The 27,769-nt window shown below is 41.0% G+C and overlaps 1 protein-coding gene across 4 annotated transcripts; it reads left to right on the top strand.

The window, feature by feature from the left end:
• Nucleotides 1-36: 36 nt before the first annotated feature.
• On the top strand, nucleotides 37-27,698 carry LOC138947511 (protein roadkill-like). 4 transcript variants are annotated; one of them, XR_011449688.1, is made up of 11 exons: nucleotides 263-408; nucleotides 3,313-3,650; nucleotides 4,952-5,073; nucleotides 8,445-8,596; nucleotides 9,637-9,764; nucleotides 10,779-10,956; nucleotides 12,842-12,897; nucleotides 16,003-16,125; nucleotides 18,496-18,638; nucleotides 19,462-27,316; nucleotides 27,497-27,698. XR_011449688.1 is itself a non-coding variant. In XM_070318998.1 (10 exons), exons 2-10 carry the CDS (start codon nucleotides 3,573-3,575, stop codon nucleotides 19,604-19,606), a joined length of 1,125 nt encoding a protein of 374 aa, XP_070175099.1. In that variant the 5' UTR covers nucleotides 37-145; nucleotides 3,313-3,572; the 3' UTR covers nucleotides 19,607-27,698. The 4 variants fall into 4 exon arrangements, 2 of the variants coding, with proteins under 2 accessions (XP_070175099.1, XP_070175098.1); XR_011449689.1 differs by having other exon boundaries at nucleotides 19,462-27,330; nucleotides 27,511-27,698; XM_070318998.1 differs by lacking the exon at nucleotides 263-408 and adding an exon at nucleotides 37-145 and having other exon boundaries at nucleotides 19,462-27,698.
• Nucleotides 27,699-27,769: the final 71 nt, after the last annotated feature.

Raw genomic sequence — 27,769 nt, 5'->3', positions numbered from 1 at the left:
CATGTGATCATAACTTCCTTTCTATAACGGCCTTCACCTTGACCCCGACTTCTAAGTAGATTAGTTACGGAAACGGCTACGGAAACATAAGATGCCTGCGACTTTTGAAGGAAGCCATGTTACCCGAGATAACTGTTTGCAATAGGTAACCTCTTATTGTATTTTTCTCAAATTTTGATGCTTGAAAGAGTTGCAATGGTGAAAATAATGACCTCTTAGAGATTAACAGTCAGATGAAGCCTCTCTCTCAAAAGACTTTTTTTGGACAATGTTTACGCATGCGCGTGCCTGTCCCAAGACAGACTGAGAAGAAGAAACGGTGACGTTCTTGCAATTCTTTGTGTGGGATATTTTCTTCAACTGGAGAAACTGACCAAGTGGCTGAAATGCATATATGACAGCTCAACAGTAAGAGATTCTGTGGTTTTTATTTTATTTTCGTCGTTCTGGTTGCGGCTTTGATAGGCTGTGGAAGTAGGGCAAGTCGGGCACTCGACCCAACTTGCTTCGTAACATAAATTTTGTTTTTTTCCACGTCTTTTCGATCAACCTGACTCTCATTAAAGCACTCATTAACTTCGTTTATTTTCAATGATTAGATCTTCGAGCGTTTTTACCCATAAAAATGTGCGAATTACCGGCCATTCTTCAACCTAAATGTCAGTGTGTGAGATCGTTTTAAAAGCGGATGTTGACCTCCTATTTGGACACATCCAGACGGCCTGAAGCAGACGAAAACAAAAGGAGGAACTCGATGTTTGTTTAGATTTGTTAATTCTTTTAAGATTGACAAACAGTATCATTCATTTTTATTCAAACACTATTGTGCACTTCTCTTCAGCCTCATTCCTCATGGAATTTGCTAGAATGATATAGCATATTGTGTTCTTAAATTAAACAATGAAACATTGAAAGGGAGATAGAAAAATAGGGGGGGGGGGGGGGTGCTGTTGGGTTCAGAGAGTATGGAAAACCAAAACTGTTATTTTTGTCCGAGTTCAGCACGCAGTTATACCTTTTTGTTATTGGTTAGGAATAGGACAAATTGAAATTCATGAGAACAACTTCCACTGTTCTGGGAAAGGGCAAATTTGTTGTTCACTGCACTGAAGTAGTTTGTTACTACTGTATTACTAGTAGACTATTAGTAAGGAGGCTATCCCTATCCAGTAACTTGAAAAAGCGTACAAAATGTAATGGAAAACTTTCTGCAGGTCTCAAACAATTACAGACCTGGAAACCCATACGATTTTGGCGTATTTTGTACGCTTGATTTTCTTGTACGGTCACTAGAATTAGAAAAAAATACGTTGAGAAAAATTCTTTCTGTTTTTTTACATTTAGTCAAGTTTTGACTAAATATTTTAACATAGAGGGGGAATCGAAACGAGGGTCGTGGTGCATGTGTGTGTGTGCGTGCGTGCGTGCGTGTGTGTAGAGCGATTCAGACCAAACTACTGGACCGATCTTTATGAAATTTTACATAAGAGTTCCTGGGATTGATATCCCCGAACGTTTTTTTCTTTTTTTTGATAAATGTCTTTGATGACGTCATATCCGGCTTTTCGTGAAAGTTGAGGCGGCACTGTCACGCTCTCATTTTTCAACCAAATTGGTTGAAATTTTGGTCAAGTAATCTTCGACGAAGCCCGGACTTTGGTATTGCATTTCAGCTTGGTGGTTTAAAAATTATTTAATGACTTTGGTCATTAAAAATAAAAATCTGAAAATTGTAAAAAAAAACTTTTCTTTATAAAACGATTCAAATTTACGTTCATCTTATTCTCCATCATATGCTGATTCCAAAAACATATAAATATGTTATATTTGGATTAAAAACAAGCTCTGAAAATTAAATATATAAAAATTTTGATCAAAATTAAATTTTCGAAATCAATTTATATTATATAAACACTTTCATCTTATTCCTTGTCGGTTCCTGATTCCAAAAACATATAGATATGATCATGTTTGGATTCAAAACACGCTCAGAAAGTTAAAACGAAGAGAGGTACAGAAAAGCGTGCTATCCTTCTCAGCGCAAGTACTACCCCGCTCTTCTTGTCAATTTTACTGCCTTTGCTGTGCGCGGTGGACTGACGATGCTACGAGTATACGGTCTTGCTGCGTTGCATTGCGTTCAGTTTCATTTCGTGAATTCGACAGCTACTTGACTAAATGTTGTATTTCGCCTTACGCGACTTGTTTAATGATTAAAATAACTTTACAACTCCGCATTTGATCAATAATTAAATTTAAAGCTTTTGTCATAACACATTGAAAGAAGCATTTATTTTAAATGTATTGGTAAACCTAATAAAAGATGCAACGGAAGCGTGTTTGAATCATCCATGTTCATATGTTATGTGGAGTATACTAATTTTTCCGAAAATACGGAAAGTTTGTTTGAGAACACTCCAAATGAAAAACAGGAGTTCCCAGGTCTGAAAAGGGAGGAAATTGGGTGGGGGGTGTCTCAAAAGTTTTACCAATTCTTCAAAGAAGCTTCAACCATGTGTTTTTGATTAAATTGATATTAGTTCACAACAAAGAAATCGGTCTCTCATGTTCAGCATTATTAAATTATAGTATGAGCTCAGTGGGTATGTCTGATCTTTTGTTGCTGGCTGGCTCAGTTAGTTGGTATGACAGATCAGAACATTCAATGCTACTCACAGTGAATGAGTGACACTTGATAACTCAATTTTCGTGTTCAGTATTCATCTTCTTCAGCGTGTGATGATGGTGTGTTTAGTATTGTTTAGTAATCTCCATTGTCGTAAAGTGCGTATACATCCACTGATCCAGTTTGCTACCCGCCAAAAAGTTAATGTATCAAAGTCAAACTATCATGAATTCCGTCTACATAAAAATTAAATGTTCATGTTCAGTATATTGCTCAGTAATCTGTGGTTAAATTAAATTTGATATTTAATTTATTTGCACTTGCTGGTCAGCTAAGTCTTAATAGTAAATTATAATATGATTGAAACGTTCATGATCATATTCAGTATGGTTTTACTTTTACTAGTTTAGTCATTTGTGGTGAAAATGAAATAAATTTGATGTTAATTTGCAGTTGCAGGTCAGCTCCGTCTAAATTATAATATTTTTTTAATGTTCATTATCATATTCACAGTAATGTTTAGTAATCTGTGGTGAAACGTGAATTCAATTTGATATTTATTTACAGTTGCAGGTCAGCTCCGTCTAAATTATAATATTATTCAAATGTTCATTATCATATTCAAAGTATTGTATAGTAATCTGTGGTTGAAACATGAATTCATATTGATATTTATTAATTTGCAGATGCAGATCAGCACCCTAGTATAACAGAACAGAACTTCCAATGCTGCTCCCAGTGACACTTGTTCAAAGATTTGAACCTGGAGCCCGCCCAGTATTTTGAAGACAAGATCGACAGGCAGGGGCCAGAGGGAGACAACATAGATCCCAGGGAGGACCGCGAGGCGGAAGTGAGCAGTCGCCGGGAGGAAGCGGAAGCAGCTGTCAGGCTGACAGCTAGCGCACGGGAGGCGGAGAGACGGTCGTCAGCGGCCCGGTGGAAGATGGCGGTGTGCCGCGTTTCCACGCCTCCCATCCCCGAAGTCTCGTGCCCGGTGGCGGAAAACTGGTGCTACACTCAGGTAAGCGCTTGCATAGAGCTTGAAGTTGAAATCCTCCTTTTGGAGGGTTTTCTTCAGTGAAAGATTGCTACCCTTGGCTCTCTTTTTCCAAGAGTTATGCTCAGAATGCACCTGATTCAGTGATTGCTTAGATTTGGTTCCAATTTTCTTTTATTTTGGGGGGGGGGGGGTGGATGGGGTGGCAGGTCATGAACCCTCGAGAGGGGTGCCTCCGACTTGCTTATCCATTTGGTTAGTCCATGCGGCAAACGTCTCTCCTTGTAATAGTTTTAATCTGTAACCGTTTTGAATATATAGTGTAAAACAAGTCGCGTAAGGCGAAAATACAATATTTAGTCAAGTAGCTGTCGAACTCACAGAATGAAACTGAACGCAATGCCATTTTTCAGCAAGACCGTATACTCGTAGCATCGTCAGTCCACCGCTCATGGCAAAGGCAGTGAAATTGACAAGAAGAGCGGGGTAGTAGTTGCGCTAAGAAGGATAGCACGCTTTTCTGTACCTCTCTTTGTTTTAACTTTCTGAGCGTGTTTATAATCCAAACATATCATATCTATATGTTTTTGGAATCAGGAACCGACAAGGAATAAGATGAAAGTGTTTTTAAATTGATTTGGACAATTTAATTTTGATAATAATTTTTATATATTTAATTTTCAGAGCTTGTTTTTAATCCGAATATAACATATTTATATGTTTTTGGAATCAGCAAATGATGGAGAATAAGATAAACGTAAATTTGGATCGTTTTATAAATTTTTATTTTTTTTTACAATTTTCAGATTTTTAATGACCAAAGTCATTAATTAATTTTTAAGCCACCAAGCTGAAATGCAATACCGAAGTCCGGGCTTCGTCGAAGATTACTTGACCAAAATTTCAACCAATTTGGTTGAAAAATGAGGGCGTGACAGTGCCGCCTCAACTTTCACGAAAAGCCGGATATGACGTCATCAAAGACATTTATCCAAAAAATGAAAAAAAACGTTCGGGGATTTCATACCCAGGAACTCTCATGTCAAATTTCATAAAGATCGGTCCAGTAGTTTAGTCTGAATCGCTCTACACACACACACGCACACACGCACACACGCACATACACCACGACCCTCGTTTCGATTCCCCCTCGATGTTAAAATATTTAGTCAAAACTTGACTAAATATAAAAAGATGTACACAGACACATACATAGAAGGATACACACACCTGTTGCAATTTCAGGGATTTCTGCTTTGCTTCTGTTTGAGCACAACAGTGTTTTATTGCCTTGTTTTTACAAGATGATTTGTGTGTGTGTGCAGGTGAAAGTGATCAAGTTCTCCTACATATGGACCATCAACAACTTCAGCTTCTGCAGGGAGGAGATGGGAGAGGTTCTCAAGAGTTCAACCTTCTCGGCTGGCGCCAACGACAAACTCAAATGGTAAAGTTCTGCCTGCAGCAGGCAGCTTCTGTGTGTACGTAGGTGTTGCCTTTGAAATAGCTTTAACGGGCGCAGTGGCCTAGTGGATGTCGGCCTCCCATGCAGAAGGTCACGGGTTCGAATCTCGGTCGCATCTGGTGGGTTAAGGGTGAATGAAGCTTTTCAACTTGTTTATAACTTGTCTTTGCTATTTTTGACTCACATGCGAAGCAAAAGTGAGTCTATGTACTCACCCGAGTCGTCCGTCCGTCCGTCCCCCCCGTCCGTCCGTCCGTCCGGAAAACTTTAACGTTGGATATTTCTTGGACACTATTCAGTCTATCAGTACCAAATTTGGCAAGATGGTGTATGATGACAAGGCCCCAAAAAACATACATAGCATCTTGACCTTGCTTCAAGGTCAAGGTCGCAGGGGCCATAAATGTTGTCTAAAAAACAGCTATTTTTCACATTTTTCACATTTTCTCTGAAGTTTTTGAGATTTAATACCTCACCTATATATGATATATAGGGCAAAGTAAGCCCCATCTTTTGATACCAGTTTGGTTTACCTTGCTTCAAGGTCAAGGTCACAGGAGCTCTTCAAAGTTGGATTGTATACATATTTTGAAGTGACCTTGACCCTGAACTATGGAATATAACTGTTTCAAACTTAAAAATTATGTGGGGCACATGTTATGCTTTCATCATGAGACACATTTGGTCACATATGATCAAGGTCAAGGTCACTTTGACCCTTATGAAATGTGACCAAAATAAGGTAGTGAACCACTAAAAGTGACCATATCTCATGGTAGAAAGGGCCAATAAGCACCATTGTCATCATTTTCACGAGTTTTCATTCACAAGCACCTGGGAAATAAATCTCATGTTCCCCGGGGAATAAATCCCCGGTTACCATAGTTGCAGGAAGCCCTATTACATGGATAATCAAAAGCAAACCCAATGGCTCTTTTCATTGGCGTTTCCCCAGACCTAAACAGACGACACTGCTTCGCCAAGTTCCAAATACGAACTGGCAAACTGGCAAATGTAAACAAAAAACAAAACTACCTCATCAAAGGTCATACATTTATGCTTTATCGCAAACAAATGAAACCTATCGATATGTTTTATCTTCTCACAAAGTCATGGAGTGCGTGTATATGTTCTCTGTTTGGAGAAACACGAACGGCAAGTTTAAGTCAAACCAATTGACCCCTGACACACACATTTTGACCCGTGCACAAGACGTTGTATCGATAAACTAAGCGCAAATAAAAAAATAATAAAAAAGCAAAGAACATAGCAACAAGAAATGAAGACATCTGACAAAGCCGAGCAAGCAGAATGACAAGTCTAATGAAAAACAGAGAGGCAATGAGAAACAAGATCGCGATTATCTTTCCTTCGCGGCACGACGCAAATCGTTTGTGTCCTTTGACCCAATTCGTGCAGTGCTGCACGATGCAAATCTTCTGTGACCTTTGACTCAACGTAGCTTCAATATTCGATTACTAATATTTACCACTGAAAACCGAGGGGTGGAATACCGAGAGGGGCAGGGTGGTAGGGCGATGGTGAAATGTAATGAAGAGACACGTGTAGCAATAAGAGAAAACCGATTCTGCAATAACACAAACAAGAACAAAAAACCCAACACTGACCTATATGAATATTTAATCAATAATATGATCGTCTGCGTTGCAGGTGTGCAAGTGAAGGGTTGGGGGGGGGGGGGGGTAACTTGATCATTAATTTGTGTGTGTCAGTGTTTGTGTTCATGGACTGATTGTGAGGGAGGGGGAGGGTGGGGTGGGGTGTGTTTCAGGTTTTGGTGTGGGTATGAAACGAGCAAAACAATACCCACACCACAAAATCTTGGAGGCAAAAAACACTCGCCGTCGCATCATTTTGTCCGCACAATATTATATGCACCAACAACCGGAAAGAAAGGTGACAATGGAAAAAGACTCATCTTTGCTTCCTGCGATTCCTTGCCCCCGACTCGAACGTAGCACGATAATCCACATAACAGATCTGTTGTGAGATGGTCAACGCTGACTGCAAGCAAATCACCCCGTTTGAAATACGACAATCCCATCGCTCGAATGCAACATGTGGGCACTATCGGCGCTTACTGTTGGTTTCACACACCACTCTGTAGTCGGAACCTACAGAACTTCGAATCCTCAAACCTGACATACTTGTCTCAACATTATAAACTCAAATCACACACAGTAAGTTGCTTTCGCACGCCAGCTTTGAACAACGTGCTGGGGCCCCGAACATGCATTATAATAACATAACTCGCGTTTCAAACCATGGCTCCCTGTGTTGATTTTTCACTTAATGTTGAACCACCAAAATGATGACAAAAACGATGTTTGATGGTTTGTTGCCAGACCAGCTTTTTTGTCGGTCCTCGGGGGGCATATCGACTTTTGTTTCATATTTATTGACCGCGGCCTTCGGCCTTGGTCAATAAATATGAAACAAAAGACGATATGCTCCCCCTCGGACCGACAAAAAAGCTGGTCTGTCAACAACCCATCAAACATCTTATATTGTACTTCCTATGTCTTGAATTAACAGCTTTGTGTTGCATGACCTTGGATGACCTTGGGTCAAGGTCACATGTATTTTGGTAGGAAAAATGTGTAAAGCAGTTCTTAGTGTATGATGTCATTGCTAGGTTTAGTTATTTGACCTTGACCCTGAAGGTCAAGGTCATGTCAAGGTCAAGCATGTGAGTCGTATGGGCTTTGCCCTTCTTGTTATTGGTTGAAGACTGATATAACTGCTAAACCAGCTTGTAACAGTAACACAATTGTGGTTTTGGTATCGGGTTTTTATGACTATGAGTGAATCACAAATTATTGGCTCACGTAAGTGTAGCCTATGCGATCGTAACTTTGTCTGTCTGTGCGTGCGTGCGTGCGTGCGTCTGTGCGTGTGTATGTCTGTGGTAGAAACTCTAACATTTGAAGACGTCACATTACATTGACGTCACATTATGACGCAAGAGGGTCACGCGAAGGAAAGTCTCGGTCATTAATAGTTTTGAGCGCGCCGAGACTAGTTGGCAGTCGTGTCCTTGTAAGTAGGCTACATGCAGACAGACAGATCTAGATCTAGTGTCTCGCTTTCTTGCACAGTTTCACCTATGCTCTTTCTGTGTGTGTGTGTGTGTGTGTGTGTGTGTGTGTGTGTGTGTGTGTGTGTGTGTGTGTGTGTGTGTGTGTGTGTGTGTGTGTGTGTGTGACGGAGTGATTGAGTTTGTGTTTCTGTTTGTCGATTTCTTACGTGAGCCTTGATGGCTTCGCCTCTTGTTTTATGTTGTTAGAACACTACAAAACCAGCTCGCAACATGTTTGTGGTTTTGTTTTCAGGTGTTTACGGGTGAACCCCAAAGGCTTGGACGAGGAGAGCAAGGACTACCTGTCGCTCTACCTGCTCCTCGTTTCCTGTAACAAGAGTGAGGTGCGGGCAAAGTTCAAGTTCTCCATTCTCAATGCCAAGCGAGAAGAAACCAAAGCCATGGGTAAGAGAATAAATGTTATGCCCGCCCTTATGGTTTGTTTGCCTGTGGATGTTAATATTTGTGGGGACTATTTATCAACACGGGGGATGTATTTCGTGAGTCTTTGCTTTTGTAGAACTTTGCGTAAGCTGTTTTAAAACAAGCTTCAGGGTTACATTCATATGTCATTTCACTTTTGACGGGCGCTGTGGCGGGGTGGTAAGACGTCGGCCTCTTAATCGGAAGGTCAAGGGTTCGAATCCCGGCCGCGGCCGCCTGGTGGGTTAAGTGTGGAGATTTTTCCGATCTCCCGGGTCAACTTATGTGCAGACCTGCTAGTGGCTTATCCCCCTTCGTGTGTACACGCAAGCACAAGACCAAGTGCGCACGGAAAAGATCCTGTAATCCATGTCAGAGTTCGGTAAGGTAAGGTATTCCCATAACCATCTGGTCGTAGGGGAGAGAGATGTTAGAGATCTCCACTTTTCTGGGGGCCAGCTTTTTATGAGGGCGGTGCCCATCTCCTCTCCCTCGCTGCCTTTGCCTTCCACGGGCCTGAATAGGATCAGGTACCCATTTCCAGCTGGGTGGACTGGAGAGCGCTCGGAAAAATCGGGTATTTGTATTTGTCCCCGAGTGGGGGACGAACCACGACCTCCAGCGTGAGAGGCAAGCGCTCTAACCACTGCGCCACTTCGGTGGGTTATAGAAACACAAAAATACCCAGCATGCTTCCTCCGAAAGCGGCGTATGGCTGCCTTAATGGCGGGGTAAAAACGGTCATACACGTAAAATTCCACTCGTGCAAAAACACGAGTGTACGTGGGAGTTTCAGCCCACGAACCCAGAAGAAGAAGAAGAAGATTTCACTTTTGATACGTTTTTGTCGCGGATGGGGGATTCCAGACGTAAATACACTTATTACTTTCCTTGGGAAAATGAAACGGACGTATTTTCTTGACTTTTCATCACTAGTTTTGTATCATGTATGGTTCTGATTTTCTTCCTCGTTTGCTTGTTTTTTGAGACATTTGATTTTGATGAAAACATTTGTATTGCAGAGAGCCAGCGAGCTTACAGATTTGTCCAGGGGAAAGACTGGGGTTTTAAAAAGTTCATCCGACGAGATTTCCTGATGGATGAAGCCAACGGGTTATTACCAGACGACAAGTTAACAATATTCTGTGAGGTGTGTAGACTTTTATTGCAATATATTTTTTATGTTGCTCCTATGAAGATCAAGCATTGTCGGAGATATTTAATAGGTGCGTCTTTTCCCATTGCTCCTTGATTTTAGTTGCCTTAGATATTTTGTTTGCAAGTATGGGAACAGAAATGCATACATCATCCATGTGAAATACAGTAGACTGCTAAACAGTTAGAAAATGTTACAGTGAACGGTCACATTGAAGAAACCTTGATCCTGCCAAATTCAAACTAGACGTAAGCATAGGTATGACCAGAAAGTACAACATAATTTCAACTGTCAATTGGCGATGTTCGGAAATAACTGTTGTGAAAGAGTGGATACTCTTGGTTTTTAGTTTTATTGAGTCAAACTTTGTGACTTTGTGGGCTACACACTTGATTGATTGATTGATTGATAGCCTGGGGTGTGTCTGAAACACGACAACAAGGAGCATGTGTAAGAAGCTTGTCTCACTAAAAGCAAGAGTTTTCACTCTTTGACAACCCATAGAATAAGAAACCCAACAGAGTTATTTGCAGAGTTCCAGCACAACTGTCCGTTCAAATGCCTTGGTCGTTGGTCTGTATTTGATTTTAAGTTAACTATTCTGCACTGTTACTGCATGAAAACAACGTTAAACACCAAATAAAGAAAGAAAGAACTGTTACTGCAAAGGTGTTTTCCCCCCATGCACGGTTCTTACAAGGAAATTATTGACAAAGGAATGGTATAAGAAAGAAATGAAATATCCTGATTTTGACACGAATTAAAAATTAATATTCATCACTGTTACTGCAAAGATGTTTCTCACCATGTATGGTTCTCACAGCGAAAAAAACAAAGGAATAATATATTAAACAAAAAATGAAATATCCTGATTTTGACACAAGTTAAATATTCAGCACTGTTACTGCAAAGATGTTTCTCCCCATGCATGGTTCTCACAAGGAAACTAACAAAGGAATGATATATGAAACAAAAAATGAAATATCCTGATTTTGCACACGCTAACAGGTGAGTGTAGTGGGGGACACAGTAAACGTGTCGGGCCAGTCCAACTGCACACCAGTCAAGGTCCCGGAGTGTCGACTCAGCGAGGATCTTGGTCAGCTGTTCCAGAGCTCGTCGTTTAGCGACGTCTTTCTCAGTGTCGGGGGTCACGAGTTCAGGGTGCACAAGTCAATACTTGCTGGTGAGTGTTGAAGATTTTGGAAATTGATATTGCAGCGTTAACCTTCACCTGATCATGCTTTGGACTACACAGTCCGGATGGTGTGGGTGGTGTACGAGCCATACTTTTAAAGAAGGATTCAACATAAAAAGTATGCGTCGTACACGACCCACGCCATCCGAATAGGAATAACCATAAACAAATTTCCCTCATTAATTCCATATGGGTCGCCTCAGACCATGTGGGTTGCCCACGATCCACATCATACAGACTGCCCAGTTCAAATGACATCTTTTGTTTGTTTACAAAGATAATCCTTCACACAGTGGTCAATGGGAGGGTGCTATGGTGTTTGTTTACAAAGATAATCCTTCACACAGTGGTCAATGGGAGGGTGCTATGAGAAAATCCTTCACACAGTGGTCAATGGGAGGGTCCTATGGTGTTTGTTAACAAAGATAATCCTTCACACAGTGGTCAATGGGAGGGTGCTATGGTGTTTGTTTACAAAGATAATCCTTCACACAGTGGTCAATGGGAGGGTGCTATGGTGTTTGTTAACAAAGATAATCCTTCACACAGTGGTCAATGGGAGGGTGCTATGGTGTTTGTTTACAAAGATAATCCTTCACACAGTGGTCAATGGGAGGGTCCTATGGTGTTTGTTTACAAAGATAATCCTTCACACAGTGGTCAATGGGAGGGTGCTATGGTGTTTGTTTACAAAGATAATCCTTCACACAGTGGTCAATGGGAGGGTGCTATGGTGTTTGTTTACAAAGATAATCCTTCACACAGCGGTCGATAGGAGGATCCTATGGTGTTCGAGGATTACATGAAGTCTTAATCAAAAACTCCCAATACTTACAGAGACACATATACTTTTGTAACGCTACGACCTAGGAAGCACGGTGAAGGTTAACTCTAAGTTCTGGTTTTACTCAAATCAGTACTCATTAATGACACTGATAGTCGATAGCAGAAACTGCAGCGGCACTCAAATTTTTTGATTTTTTTAAAAATCTGCCTGAACAGAAATGTAATTATTGGATTTATGCTGACTGGTTGCAGCTTACCCTGTGTCCTTACATTTAGTGAAGTTTTGACAGATGGAATAGAGTTGAATTTTGTCAATTGAAACTCCTTTGTAACAATTAAATATATGACTAGCTGTCCCTGGGTTTTTTCGTTAACCTTCAGTTATTTCCTGGAACGGTCCTTGATGAATGATTATTTCTTTCCCACAACATAAAAAATTAACGCTTATAACATATGTTTTATTACACACACAAACACACACACACACAGACAATTACTCGCAAAGAAAATCCCTCACACACACACACTCGCAGATATACTGACATGCACGCTTGCAAACACGCGTATGAACGTGCACACACCACACACCCCCCCCCCCCCTCCACTGACACACACTCGTCTCCACAAACATATACATGAACAGAAATACTCTCGGTCATGCGCACTCGCGCTCTAGCATCCCAGACAAAGGGAGATACAGACAGACATAAATAGAAAAATAAGCAGCAGACACACAGATAAAGAACCCCGCAACATTTAAAATCATACGCATTGACATGCACGCACACGCGCACACAAATACACACACTGTCAAATACAGACACGAAAACGCTAAAAGAAGGACATTCTTGGCTAGCATCGAGTGACCGAGACTTGTCCAGCTGAAGCTTAGCACTCCCTTCAGGTTTTGTTTTCCAAAAGTACCCTATGACACAATGTAAGTGGCAAAGAACATTCCCTGAAATTCCTGTCCCAGTTGGTGCAGCCATTTCGGAGCCTTTAGTCATCGACACACACACAGACACACAGAAACGAGCTTTATAAGTTAGATGTAGTTACTCATTATGTGCACTTTGATTTGTTGCAGCGCGATCACCAGTGTTTTACGCAATGTTTGAACACGAGATGACAGAAAGCAAAAGGGTAAGTGGAAGCAACATACCTACATATATACTATAGTACAGTGGTACCTGTGATGAAAGGACGCCCTTGGGACCAGTGAAAAGTGTCCCTACATTGCAGGTGGCCTGTCATGACAGGTATACTTTCGTCAAGATAATAGATAATGGGACTCCACAAAGTGTCCTTTCATGGGAGGTGTCCACTTATTAGTGGGGCCTCGCATCGCAGGTACCATTGTAAATCTGTATTAAATTACATATGTTATCCCAACTCACATATAGCATTAACTTTAGTTTAAGTGCTAAGACGCTGAACTACGCTTCTCCCTGGTAGGGGAAAGTAACCCTTAAAAAAGAAGACACCCTGACTATGGTCATGACCTCTCCTATCCGTCAGGATCACCTCCCCTTGTAGGCACTGCACATGTGTAGCACGGCCATCTTTGAATGTCATTCCACTCTTCAGCGACGCGTGTACAAGACGTGTTTCTTATTAGCTACGCTCAGGCTTACTATAGCCTACTGCCTGGAAGGCAGACCGTCACCCTGGTTCTCCCAACACTTGTCTCTGCTCCTTCATTTTAGTCACAGTCTAACTCTAATGCATGTTTTGTCAGAACATATGCTTGCACTCTATGCCAGTTTTGTTATCACTTTCCGGACACACACATACACTGTATTCACTCAATGCTGGCTGAGCCTTCGGGTGTGCACCCAATAACACATGTTTACCTACCTTCTATTGCTGTTGTCCAATGCCTGACACAAGATTTGAGAATATGTGTTTGTACAGTGGAACCCCCCTTTTTAGACCTACGACAATGGAGAAAATCAGGTCTTAAAAAGGAGGGAGTCTGAAAATGGGGGTAAATTTACAGAGGCTATGAACAGAAAGTCTAAGAAAAGAGGGTCTTAAAAAGGAGGGAGTTGTTAATTTGGGGGGGGGGGGCGGTTCTTAAATGGGAGGTTCCACAGTACATGTATTGCAAAAAAGGCATGAAACTGCAAGCTGTCGTTGACAGTTTATTTGGCCATACATACATAATTATGTGGATTTATTGATTCTTTCTTCGCGTGATAGAAGGCAGATCGGCGTTGCTTTTATTCCCCTCAGTTACAAGTTTTTGTAGGCCAACGCACACACACAAAAGTTGGATTTTGTCAACCCAACCAAGCTTTTTTTTCCACCTCAAAACTGTCATCACCACTCAGAACAAAACAATAATCATTGTCATCATTTTCACGAGTTTTCATTCACAAACACCTGGTAAATAAATCTCATGTTCCCCATGCAATAACTCGAGGTGGTGAATGGGTTTGAGCTTTCATGTGAAACGTGGATTGTCAAAGTAAAAGCCAATCAGGCTGATTGTTTGATGTGTGGAACCATCGTGGCTTTGGATTTGTGTTTCCGAGGACAACGATTGTAAGCATTCACTCTCAAAGACCCAATCAATGTTGATAATTACTGCGGCGACTCATGGTCAATTTGCAACTTATCTCTGTAATCGCAAAATCCACAACGAAAAGTCATAAACACTTAAAAGAAAAGAAATATGCTCAACACTTACTGAACTCACAGGTATGATCGCAGATCTGTACATTTTCAGACTGGAAGAAAAGCGTCAACAAGCTACGTTTGACATCACATACAAGTTTGACGTGTTATCTCGTGCTACTGTGACGATGCTTTGTGGCCCCGGAGTTGGATTCTAAAAATTCGTCTCCCTGTGGGTTATTGTGCATTTTGTTGCACAACCAAAATGATGACAAAAACGATGTTTGGTAGCTTGTTGTCAGACCAGCACATTGTTGTTGGTCCTCGGGGAGCATATCGCCTTTTGTCTCATATTTATCAACCGCGGCCTTCGGCCTTGGTCGATAAAGATGAAACAAAAGACGATATGGTCCCCTTGGACCAACAAAAAAGCTGGTCTGTCAACAAGCCACCAAACATCTTATAATGTTCACACACCATGTGGCATTTGGCGCTCCTGACCCAGTAATAATGAAGCCAAACAAACAAAACAATAAAAGGAAAGAGAGAGAGAGAGAGAGAGAGAGTAAGAAAACAACAACAGTTGACCCTGTGTGATTTTTGGCTCACGTAAGTGTAGCCTATGCGATCGTAACTTTGTCTGTCTGTGCGTGTGTGTGTGTGTGCGTGTGTATGTCTGTGGTAGAAACTTTAACATTTCGTCATTTGAAGACGTCACATTATGGCGTAAGAGGGTTAGACGTCACGCGAAGGAATTACTGAAAGTCTCGGTCATTTTGGCTCATTATTTTGAGCGGGCCGAGACTAGTTGGAAGGCACTATGGCGGAAAAGAGAGTTATCTTTTCATGTCTTGGCGTCTCAAATCTTATTAGTCAGAAAGCGCATGCACGTAGTCTCGACCAGCGCGTGGTGTGCTTCTTTCTGAGTACTTTACGTCACAAATTGTACTTTACGTACTTGATGATGACGTAAGTTAATTGTATGTGTTCTATTTCGTTGACTGAGCACGGCCGGGACCAGTTGGCATGAGCGCTGGGATTTCGAGTTTCATTCGACATGTCAATGCATCGCAGTATGAAATAATATAGGTAGGAGGTTAGTCGATATCGACCAAAGTCGATAAGTGCATTCTTCACTATGGTATTGAGTCTGATTTCGTCGTCCATCTTGAATCAAAAAGCACTCTTCTTACAAAAAAACAACAACTTCGTTGCGAGCTACGGCGAAGCTTCGCATGTCAAAACTTGAGAAGCGATGTTGGGGTCAAAGTACCACGCCGTAGCTGCGGGTTTTTGGTATTAAGACTTTGCGAAGCTTCGTGTAGTCGACGACGGGCTCAATTAAGGACAGGCTTAAGTAGGCTAGATCTAGATCTAGTGTCTCGCTTTCTTGCACAGTGTCACCTATGCTTACTGTGTGTGTGTGTGTGTGTGTGTGTGTGTGTGTGTGTGTGTGTGTGTATGTGTGACGGAGTGATTGAGTTTGTGTTACTGTTTGTCGATTTCTTACGTGAGCCTTGAAGGCTTCGCCTCTTGTTGTGTGTGTTTTGTATTGTTGTTTCTTGATATTTGCAAAGTAATTTTCTTTTAATTTGTAATTTCAAACTGCATCTTTTATTATTTTGACAGAATCGGGTGGAGATTACAGACGTGGACCATGATGTGATGAGAGAAATGCTGCGCTTTATCTACACAGGGCGAGCGCCCAACCTCGACAAAATGGCTGACGAATTGCTTGCAGCTGCAGATAAGGTATTTGACTTGTTCCATTGGCTTTGTGTTTTACTTTCTTTGTGTTTGTGTCCATGTGCACGCCATTTTATCTGCAGGCTGATTTTTAAAAAAATTAATTTTTTAATCGTCCCTACAACCTATATCTGGGACCGTCTTCTGCAGGTTACAATTTAGGGTTCACCTGGGAGAAACTTGTTGAAAGAAAAGCATGGAAATAGATCTTTTGTGTTATGGAACCATGATGATTGAAGACAGCACCAACATATTTGCGCCACTGGATATTAATAGATAGTTTGAAACGTTAAAGGCACAGTAAGCCTTCGGAAACCATCACAGATACTGTCAGGTTTTTACACACAGTACAAACACCCTTCCATTTGAACGCTCACCAAACAGGAACATCTTAGGTGCCCTACGTAAAGAGCGAGCAATTTTCAAAGAATTAATTTTGCAGATTGTGTCGGACAATCGGACCGTGGTGCGTTTTGACGCTAGACCTAACTTTTAAAATCTAAATAATAAATTGACAGCTTGTTACACAAACATTCTTAAATCATACAAGAATTCTTTTTTCATCAAGACAAGATCAGTACAATTCGAAGTTTGAAAAAAGAAAAGCCCGGAAGCAGGGTCATGCAAAGTCGTGGGTCTCGTAGTAGACGACGGTTTATACCTATCACCAGTTCCTCTGAACAGTCAAAAGCCATCGCTAGAGTTCTTGTGAACCACAGCCGTTTGTTTCGTGCATAGTCAGAGGTACTTAATAACGTGCTATTGCAGATAAGCTCACAGCGAGTCGCATTCAAATTACTAACTGACGACTACATTATAAACAAGAGGCGAAGCCTTCAAGGCTCACGTAAGAAATCGACAAACAGTAACACAAACTCAATCACTCCGTCACACATACACACACACACACACACACACACACACACACACACAGTAAGCATAGGTGAAACTGTGCAAGAAAGCGAGACACTAGATCTGCCAACTAGTCTCGGCCCGCTCACAATAACAATGACCGAGACTTTCAGTAATTCCTTCGCGTGACGTCTAACCCTCTTACGTCATAATGTGACGTCTTCAAATGTTAAAGTTTCTATCACACACGTCAAACACTTTTGACCGAGACGTAATCTTCTTATGCGAGCTTTATTCATAGACTCGGAAATATTAAAGTTTCTATCACACACACACACACACACACGCACGCACGCACAGACAGACAAAAGTTAGCATCGCATAGGCTACACTTACGTGAGCCAAAAAGGGAAACTTGATCACACAGGTTCACAATGACTAAGGGGTAAGATAAACCACGCCAAAAAAAATTCTTTGAAAATTGCTCGCTCTTTACGGAGGGCACCTAGGATGTTCCCGTTTGGTGAGCGTTCAAATGGAAGGGTGTTTGTACTGTGTGTAAAAGCCTGACAGTATCTGTGATGGTTTACGTGAAGGCTTACTGTGCCTTTAAGCAGCTATGAAGTGCTATTATTTTTGGTAGGAAAAAGAGTGAAATGTGTGGTTTAAGAAGAAAATCTGTTACTGTTCCTACTACAATTGTTATTTCACATTTCATAGAATGCCAAATAGTCAGATGAGCTAAACTGAGAGCTAAATTCATGTCAATGATGTTTCTTAACAAAAGACCATTAGTTTACCGCATGTAACTGAGATAGACATATTATCATATGATTTTCTGTGTCACCTATCATTGTGACTTATTGCATGTTAAAAATTCTTAGATAGTTGAATAAAGTAACAATAAGGGACACACACACACACACACCTACCCACAGCATTACCTTACAAGCAAACTGAGCAGTGTTACAAACTATGAACCAATGGCTGCGTGAGTGGCCGACTAATGTTACGCCTCAGTGGCTATGAGGACCCTCCTTGAGCGTGAATCACCAGTGACAGTGACAGCTTAACCTTCGGGGTCATGTGACAAGGGTCAGGGCCACTTGAGAGGTTATTGCCAAGGTCAAACTTAAAGGACTGAAACCAGGTGGGCCGATCTCTATTTGTTTGATTTTTTGGTGAGCGGTTGTTTGGTGTGTTTCTTTTCTTTTCTGTCTGTCTGCTGTGAATTGCAGCGTTGTTTTTAGAGGCTGTGTTTTTTACTGTTTGTTCCTAAAAAAGCTTGTTTATGTGTGTTGTGTGTGTGTTTTCTTTTCACCTGTCTGTTTGCTGCTTAATGGCACGCTCCTTCCCGTGTAATTTGTTAGACCCAGACACAGTGTTCTTTTACTGGTTTTGTTTGCTAACATTTTGTGTTTTCACATTTGTAGTCTTTTAAAGGTGGACTTCAAACAAACAGCTTTTACTCGCTCACCTTTCAGCTTATGTTCAAAATGTGTTTCTTTTTCCCCCGTTTAACAGTACGCACTGGAGCGACTGAAGGTGATGTGTGAAGAAGCCCTCTGCTCTAACCTGATGATCGACAACGTCTGTGAGATCCTCGTCCTGGCCGACCTCCACAGTGCAGATCAACTCAAGTCACACGCCATCGACTTCATTAACAGGTCAGCTTAACTCATTTCATTTTTTCATTTTCATTACTATATTGTCCCATCGCTGGGAAATTCAAGTCGCTTCCTCCCAGTGCAAAAGCTAGCAGCAACAGAGTGGCGCTCCCCAGGTGTGTGCGTGTTTAGATGTTATCAGCCACCTGCACTTATGGCAGAATGACCGAGGTCTTTTATGTGCCACGGTGGTGACACAGGGGTGGAACATGGATACCATCTCGGAGTCTGCACATAAAGTTGACCCGTGTCCGTGACCCGGGAGATCCGGATTAAAACCTGTGACCTTAGGATCACAAGTCCAGTGCTCTACCAACTGAGCTGCCGGGCCCCCGCATGCTTCTTGAGGTTATATTTTAAAGTGATGAAGCAAGATACGTCTGGAGAGCCCAATTCAAGTTAGATTCTTACTCTGTACCTTCAGTTTCCTGGCATAAAGAGGGGTCCATGATGGGGAGGAGTGGTTGCACCTACTACGTTGATTAGACCACCAAACGCTTTACTTAGGCAATGAAGGTTTTCAGAAGTTCCGGTATGATTTTGTTTTGCAATAGTTCTGTGCAAGTCAAATCATTTGAAGCAGTTTAGATGCTGTTAGTGTTACAATGCTGAGAGACTAAGCTGGCGGTGATATTCTAAAACTAAACCTGTTTGTGATATTTATTGACGGGTATTTTGTTGTACGCTTTATTGACGGGTATTTTGTTGTACGCTTTATTGGCGGTTATTTTGACGCTTTATTGATGGGTATTTTGTTGTACGCTTTGTTGACGGGTATTTTGTTGTACACTTTATTGACGGGTATTTTGTTGTACGCTTGCAGCCATGCGACAGACGTGATGGACTCGTCAGGGTGGAAGGACATCATCAGCTCCCACCCCCACCTCATCGCCGAAGCGTTCCGCGCCCTGGCTTCACAACAATCCCCGCCACTCGGCCCCCCGCGCAAACGCATGAAGCAGACGTAAGATCGTTCCGCAATCACGGAATTTGCTTTTCACTCCACTATCTCCACCAAAGACTCCGGGCATACTCCAGATATAGCCCCGTGGAAGGGGCTGTTCATTCAGTGTGGCGACGAAGTTTGCACGGGGCTAGATCCGGACGTGGACAGATACTAATACGAGGCTGTGCGGTGTCGCGTGTCGACACGCCCTGTCAGGTCTCATGTCATCGTCATCCAGCGTTTGTGTGCGTTGAGGAATGGTTGTTGTGGTTTTATCCTGCCAGACGTGGTTTGTGAGGCAGTGTGAAGAGTTATCAGAGTTAAGATTGATCAGTGTTGTTCTAAGACTCGAAGGAGAGCAGGTCTGTTGGACCTGGATTGAAAAGATGCATAAGTCCAAATGAACTGGCGAGAAAAAAATCAGTTTAGCCTGAAGAGCTCCTACATGTCAAAAATATCGGACGGTTGACCGGCCAGGGGTCAGAACCAAGCATCAGATCAGAAAAGTATGCGTCGACGAAGGAATTCCGAAGCCTGAGAACAACACTGATTGATTTGTTTTTGAGTCTGCTCTCGCGACAGAGTGGTATACAATTGCAAGGGTAGATGACAGTCTTCTCTTGTGATAGAATGGTATGTGCAGAAATAGATTTGAGTCTTCTGTTGCGGCAGAGTTGTATGTGCAGAAAGATGATCCTACGTCCAGTTTGTGTGGATAAGGAGTTTGTGGCACTGTGGGAAAGCACTGCATCTCATATGATGAATGGAAAGATCTGGAACGAAGAACGTGTTGTTAAATTGTGGGGGATAATCGGGGGTAGTGATGCTCCAGCAACGCTCTGCCTCGTGTGTGTGTGTGTGATGAAAAAGTGTGTGCTGTTTGGGATGAACCATCAAGTAATATGATAGGGAATGATGGAAAGATTCTGCAGAATTGCATGTGCTGCAGGATTATGTATGCAAGAAGGCGTAGAACTAGAAGGCATCGTCATCATACTTCATTAATTGTGTGTGGACAGTGTCACAGACTGCTGCCCTACATGTCAACCGGCATAACGGGCAGTAAATAAGTAAGTGTCACAGACAGGAAACTTTCCGATAGTTGTGCATGGTTAATGAATGCGAAGTCAGTGTATACCGACTAGCTGACAAGACAGAAAAATATCATCAGTCATCCACGTCTGTAGAGGTAAAAAGATTCCTATAGATCTGGGAAATATGGTCCCCCAGGAAAACTTGAACATGTGTGTGTATCAGCTCTGTTTAGAAACGGTTGTAACAAATGAAAAGATGTTTATTGCAATGGAAAAATGTCTGTACTGAATTGGCTGTGTGAGAAACTGATAAGACTCAGGGGAAGTATGAAGAAAAAGCCTGACATCAGTTTTATGCACGGCAATTTGAAAGAGTGATCAAAGTTTGCACAAAGAAAATCAGGGAAAAGAAAGAGAAAGGAGCGTGGAAAGTCCTGCCAAGGCCTTTGTTTTGTAGACCAGAACCGGAAAAAGTTGCCAACAAAATGAGCAGGACTAAGAATCGAATGAGATTGAGGCATACTGAAGCAATTTGTCATTGATACTGCGCGTTTCTTGAACGGGAAAATATTGGTGAACGTTAGAAGCTCTTGACGACAGAAATGTTGTTACGTTAACAAGCCTGAGAGTGTTGCTGTTTCTCCTCTGTGTGAGGCAGTGATAGTGAGAGTTCTTGTGTTTTGTTTCAGTATCAGAAACAAGAACTGTGTAGAATGTGTAACTTGTACTGTTATCCTTATGCCCTTGAAGCAGGCAGAATCTTTAATGCAAGTTGAAAGAGCTGACTGTGTGCGAGGGTTTTCTTAGTCATCCTCTCTTTTTGAGAGAGAGCAGAAGTTTTAAACAGAGAGTCTGGGTAAAAACGGTCATACACATGCAAAAATAGGAGTGAACTTGGGAGTTTCAGCCCATGAACGAAGACGAAGAATACAAAGAGTGTGAGACTTTGATGGTTCAAAGCGGAGAGAAACGCAGGCTTGTTAGGTCTGCAGTTTCTCAAACTGGAACTCGCTGTGTAAGTTAGTACATGTTTGTGATGTGACGAGAGACCAATCTCGACTGCCAAAGTGTTTCGCAACGGACGAGGAACCAACTAATTTAATAAATAGATTTATTATTGTTTAGAAGGAAGTGATCCGCGACTGAGTAAGCTGTGAATGTTGATGATGTGAGTAATTATCAGAGGTTGTATAATGTTGATGATTGAGGAAATAATTATCAGTGAATGTGTTTGGATTGTCGGCGCGCATTTTTCAGTTCCACTGACAGTGAGATGAATGGCTGTGTGCGTTTGTTTGAATTTGATGAGTGTGTTTGCGGGTCTGACGATTCTTATAACAGGGACAGTAACTATGTGCTTGAACATGTTTTGAACAAATCTCTCCGAACATTGTCTCGTAAACGTGAGTGTTAAGTCTTTTTGGAACACCCCCTTTGACAGTTTTGTAACAATGGTTTTTTGAATGGTGGTCGTTTGAGTGGTAGGAGCAAGATTTTAGTTTGAAGAAGCAGAGTATACGTGTGAAAGACTTTGTCATGTAAAAGACACGGTAAAGGTAAAATATTTATCCATGTTGTTGGGTGTATTTTGTTTCCGTGTTTTGTTTCTGTGATTGGAATACAGACACTCACAGTTACACATTTAAAATTCCTGTGTTAGATTTTAATTTTTTGTATGAGACTTGCTTTGTCAGCCCCTGTTGCAGTCACAATTTTTCAATTTGTTTTCTGTTAACGTGTCAAGACATACATGCCATGGCCGTAACTTCATAATGGTAGTAAAGTTGCAGTCTGAAAAAAATGTCAGTTCATCAGACGGTTAGATGCAGCTCAATACATTATATGTCTCAGTTAAAGTTAGCTTGGTTGTTCAGCTTGAAAGTCCTGTCCGTTAGAGTCTGCAGACCTGGGTACCCATAAGATTTCAACGTATTTTGTACGCATGATTGTCTAGAATACGATCAGTACAGTCAGCGGAAAACAAATACGACGAGAACAATGCCAACACTGCTTTTCTTCACAAGCGCATCCCGAAGCCCATCCAGTATTTTGACACATGATTACAGTTTTTGTCAGTAAACATTGAAAGAAGCATGTGTTTTAAATGTATTGGTGAACTTTATTAACGGTACGACCGACGCGTATGAAGCATGTTTGAATCACGGATGTTCAAATGCTCTGTGAAATACACTCATTTTTCAGAAAATACACCAAGTTTGTTTGAGAATACTCTAAGTGCAAAACAGGTGTTCCCAGGTCTGAGTCTGCAATGTCAGTCACACTCCCAAAGAGTTATTCTCAGACCTGTTTACCAGTACGATTTGGGCGTATTTTGTACGCCAAATTATTATCGGTACGCAAATACGCGACACACGCACAAAATACACCAACAAAAAAGTCAAGAATACGTTTTCCGGTGTTGGTGTGCTGATTACGGGATGGTACAACCGATACCGGTTTCGGTCGAAGGGAGATAACCATGACAGCGAGTCTTCAGCTGTTGAAACCTTGTTCAGTTGTTGGCACGTGCGATCGTCTGAACAATCGTGGCAAAATGAAGCGGAAAAATGTGCCAGTTTTGGATGACTGTACCAAATCTAAACAGCAGAAGCAGCAGATTTTCTTGGAGAAATATAAGAAAGAGCCAGGAATTGTGGAGTCTACTATGGGAAAAAGTCATGCACACTGCAAGTATTGTAAATCAGATTTCTCCATTCCCCATGCTGGGAAATATGACATCGAACGACACTGCAGTTCCAAAACTCACCTGGACAAGGTTGCTGCAAAGAAATCCGCTGAAAGCTGCCAAGGAATTATGAAGTTCATTCCCGCAAAGCAAATCCTGCCAGAAGAAAAGGCTGTAGTCCGTGCTGAAGCAATGTTTTCTGAGATGATTGTAAAAATTAACTTGCCACTGTCAACCGCAGATGTTATTTTACGAACTTCATCTTTTCATTATCAATCTGTTTGGAAGACACTGGTTATAATGCTATAAACTGACAGGTAAATAAAATTGTTTTATCCCTGTTGTATTGGAAGGAGTTAAATTCTGAAGGTGTTCACAAGACATGCTATTCTTACACAAACACGTTTGCACCCACGCGTACATTTTCCCAAGCCCATATGGCTTTGCTTGCAAAGTACACCAACTTTTTGAAAAATACACTCAACTTTTTGGGAAAGTACTCTTGCCTCGGGTTTAGGGTAAACAGGTCTGTTAATTCTGTTTGTATTTTTAGTTGTGGTGTTGAATGGCTTATAATAATAATAAAGTGTATTTATATTGCGCCTATCCCTTACAAAAAACAAAAATATTTGGCTCTAAGCGCATTACAACATAGGGACTTGGTACAATCAAGTCTGACAAATACAATAACACAAAAGCGGCGCAATTTATTATTATGAGTATTGTGGTACAGAAATGGTTGGCAGCAATGATTAGTTCATTGGTTTGAGAAGACGTAAGTGAGAACGAATGAACTTTTGCCCTGACTTTAACCTAATCTGTTGCACAGTGTAATTGGCAAAATTCTATAGACAAGGGATACAACTGCTTTTACAAATGAAATTGCCTCCCTTGACAACTTTCTCCAACTTTTTTGCAATTTTTCAAGTTTTTATTTATTTTATATTTTGGGCGTATCCTTTTTTTCTAAGTTTGAGAGTGAGATTAACTGCTGGGCATTATGATTTCCAATAACTGGAATATGTGATCTGTTCAGATATACCTGAAATTCAAAAGCGGATCGGATTTTAAATGGCAAGTTACATGTGCGTAATACATACATGTATCAAAACCTGCATAGTCTGTCAGCTTCAGAAGTTGATTTCCATTTTGTTTTAAAGGCTCATTGCTTCTACTGTGAATAATTTTGCTGCTCTGCTGTGAATGATTTTGCTGCTCTGCTGTGAATGATTTTGCTGCTCTGCTGTGAATGATTTTGCTGCTCTGCTTATTGTGTGTCGCTGGCCTTCACTATCAATATATTCTTGATTCTGTCTCGCTGGTCTTTGTCTCTTTGTTTCACTTTCATTCTTTGTTTCTGTCTGGTTCTCAGTTTCAGTTTCTTAAATTCATTCCCAGGGATGAGAGTTATTATTCAGAGATCAGGAATTCCTGATTTAGGGAATTAATAATATCTGATAGTTTTCCTGATTTTTAAACCATTCCGGGTGTTGAATTAGTGGAGTGCTCAGGATTTGGAAAAAGTCGAGTTATTGGGTTTTCATTCACTTTTTTCCCCGATTTCAAACATTATTAACTTTCATCTCTGCACTGGTTAACTAAGTGTAACATTTTCTCTTTGAGTTTTGCTTTCGGAAGCTCGGAGCTCTTTTTTTTTTTAGAATTTCAGTTTTAAAGGAGACTTTACTAAGTTGAAGAAATAAGCGCTCTGTTTTGTCTCCCTTGGCTTATGCTGTGGTTGCATAATTTCATTTCCACCTGATGGTTATAAAAATCTTTCTTTTTTGTTGTGTAAATGGGAGGTCACCTTTAGAATTGAATCTTGCTAGGCTGTACATTTTATTTCCTTTTCATACTATTTGGACTGCTACCCCCCCCCCCCCCCCCCCCCCCCCCCCCCCCCCCCCAACTATGTAACCAACAGTGTGAGAGAGAGCGAAGTGTATGTTTCTGTCCTCTTTGTAGATAAAACTGTCTATTTATGTTGTTTACGGCATGAAGAAATAAAACTACATCTGGTTCCAAACAGTGTAACCTGCCAACGTACGACACTTTATCTATCCTTTTTCCCTGAATGAAGGTTCCTGTTATAATTTGAAATGAGAAACAGGAGAAATTATACTTGTACAAGAAGGGAAATATTGTAACAAGTATTTGTACATTTCTCTGATGTATGACAAAATTGGTTCCTTGTTGTTGAAACTTTGCCTGTGAGAGTTTAAATGAAATCTACAATTGAGCCTGTCAGTGTTATAAGATATACAGTTGGATCTGTGATTGAGAAGTTTGAGACCCCCCGCGGTTTAGGGGGAAGAATTTACCTGATGCTCCCCAGCATGTCGTAAGAGGCGACTAACGGATTCTCTTTCTCCTTTTACCCTTGTTAAGTGTTTCTTGTATAGAATATAGTCAATTTTTTTTAAAGATTTTAGTCAAGCAGTATGTAAGAAATGTTAAGTCCTTTGTACTGGAAACTTGCATTCTCCCAGTAAGGTAATATATTGTACTACGTTGCAAGCCCCTGGAGCAAATTTTTGATTAGTGCTTTTGTGAACAAGAAACAATTGACAAGTGGCTCTATCCCATCTTTCCCCGTCGCGATATAACCTTCGTGGTTGAAAACGACAAATAAAGAAAGAAAGAAAGAGAAGTTTGAGTTTATGTCCTCCAATTTTAGGAATGTTTGTTACTTTAAATTTGACTTGTCTTGTTTTACTTTAATAAGGCTAGTGTACAAATCTCACAAGTATACTGTGACAGTACAGTGGAACCCTCCCGTTAAGACCCCCACAAATCTGAGAAAGTCAGGTCTTGAAAAGGAGGGAGTCTTAAAATGGGGGTCAATTTACAGATGTTATGAACAGAACATTTTGAAAATCCATGTCTTAGAAAGGGTTAAGTCGAGAAAATACATCCTCTAAGGTCGTATTGTGTTTTCAGTGTTGTACATTTTGTGTAGAACAAGTAACATTCACTTGGCATGATGTTGAATGGAGGAGAGAGACTGAGAGAGAGAGAGAGAGAGAGAGAGAGAGAGAGAGAGAGAGAGAGAGAGAAAGAGAGAGAGTGTGTGTGTGTGTGTGTGTGTGTGTGAGAATGAGAGATTGAGAGAGAATGAATTACCATGTGCATATAAAATACTGTCTTTGTTCACCTGCAGAAGTTTTTATACATACTTGATGTCAGGAATAAGTCAATGTGTCCATGCAAAAAATAAGACTTTGCAGATGGTTGACAGTTCTGTCCATTTCTTTCTTGCTTGCTTCCCTACCCTTGTATTGTTATGTGTTTGTTGAGACACACAATTGTGGTTTTGTTTTTTTACAAATGTGAAGCTGAACGTTACGATTGAAGTAAAATATCTGAGATGTATTTGTACATATATGTGGAGGAGAATGGATTTAATGTTATGACAGAAAATTGTAAAACAAAACATTCTTGTAAAACCTTACATAGCTTAAACCCTGCCTACTTCAGATTCTCTACAGCTCTGTTTGCTCTCTCTCTTTCTACCTTTGAACAACCACCACCCCCCCTCCCCCCTCTCTCTGTCCCTGTCTCTCCTTACTCTCTCTGTCTCCCAGTCTCTGTCTCCCAGTCTCTGTCTCTGAAAGCACCTTCTTTCTTTTGATCTCATCTCTTCTCTTCTCTTCTCTTTTCTTCTTCTCTTTGATTTTAAAGTCTTAAGTGGTGTTGTTTTAGGTGTTGTATCTGTGAGAGATTTGGGCAGTAACTGTTGCTACATCAATTAATCATCCTCCCTCTTTCCATGTGCGTTCAGTTTTCAGACCCCAGTACAGTGGAATCCCCTTTTTAAGACCTTCCCTTTTTTTTCTCAGAGTTTCTGTGCATAACCTTTGTAAATCTACCCCCATTTTAAGACTCCCTAAGTTTTTAAGACCTGAATTTTTCAGATTTTTTTTTTAGAAATGTACGACTTAAAAAGGAGGAAGTCTTAAATTGGTGGTACATTTACAGAGATTAGGATCAAACAATCTGAAACAAATCCAAGGTCTTACATTGGGGGTACATTTACAGGGGTTAGGATCAAACAATCTGAAACAAATCCAAGGTCTTACATTGGGGGTACATTTACAGGGGTTAGGATCAAACAATCTGAAACAAATCCAAGGTCTTAAATTGGTGGTACATTTACAGAGATTAGGATCAAACAATCTGAAACAAATCCAAGGTCTTACATTGGAGGGCCTTAGAAGAGGGGTTGTGTTGTAATGATGAAAAGATGAACACTTGGATTGGCTTCTTGAGTTTGTTGTAATGATGAAAAGATGAACACTTGGATTGGCTTCTTGAGTTTGTTGTAATGATGAAAAGATGAACACTTGGATTGGCTTCTTGAGTTTGTTGTAATGATGAAAAGATGAACACTTGGATTGGCTTCTTGAGTTTGTTGTAATGATGAAAAGATGATCACTTGGATTGGGTTCTTGAGTTTGTTGAATCG

The sequence above is a fragment of the Littorina saxatilis genome, linkage group LG14 (assembly GCF_037325665.1).
Source record: "Littorina saxatilis isolate snail1 linkage group LG14, US_GU_Lsax_2.0, whole genome shotgun sequence".
NCBI classification, from domain to species: domain Eukaryota; kingdom Metazoa; phylum Mollusca; class Gastropoda; order Littorinimorpha; family Littorinidae; genus Littorina; species Littorina saxatilis.
The sequence above is the reverse complement of the archived record's forward strand: the minus strand, read 5'-3'. Positions and strand labels throughout refer to the sequence as shown.

Bases quoted from the DNA above. Each gene is read 5' to 3' on its own strand.
- LOC138947511 (XM_070318998.1), top strand. From the start codon at position 3,573: ATGGCGGTGTGCCGCGTTTCCACGCCTCCCATCCCCGAAGTCTCGTGC. The intron at 3,651-4,951 runs GTAAGCGCTTGC...GTGTGTGTGCAG, and splicing joins AAAACTGGTGCTACACTCAG to GTGAAAGTGATCAAGTTCTC. The intron at 12,898-16,002 runs GTAAGTGGAAGC...TTATTTTGACAG, and splicing joins AGATGACAGAAAGCAAAAGG to AATCGGGTGGAGATTACAGA.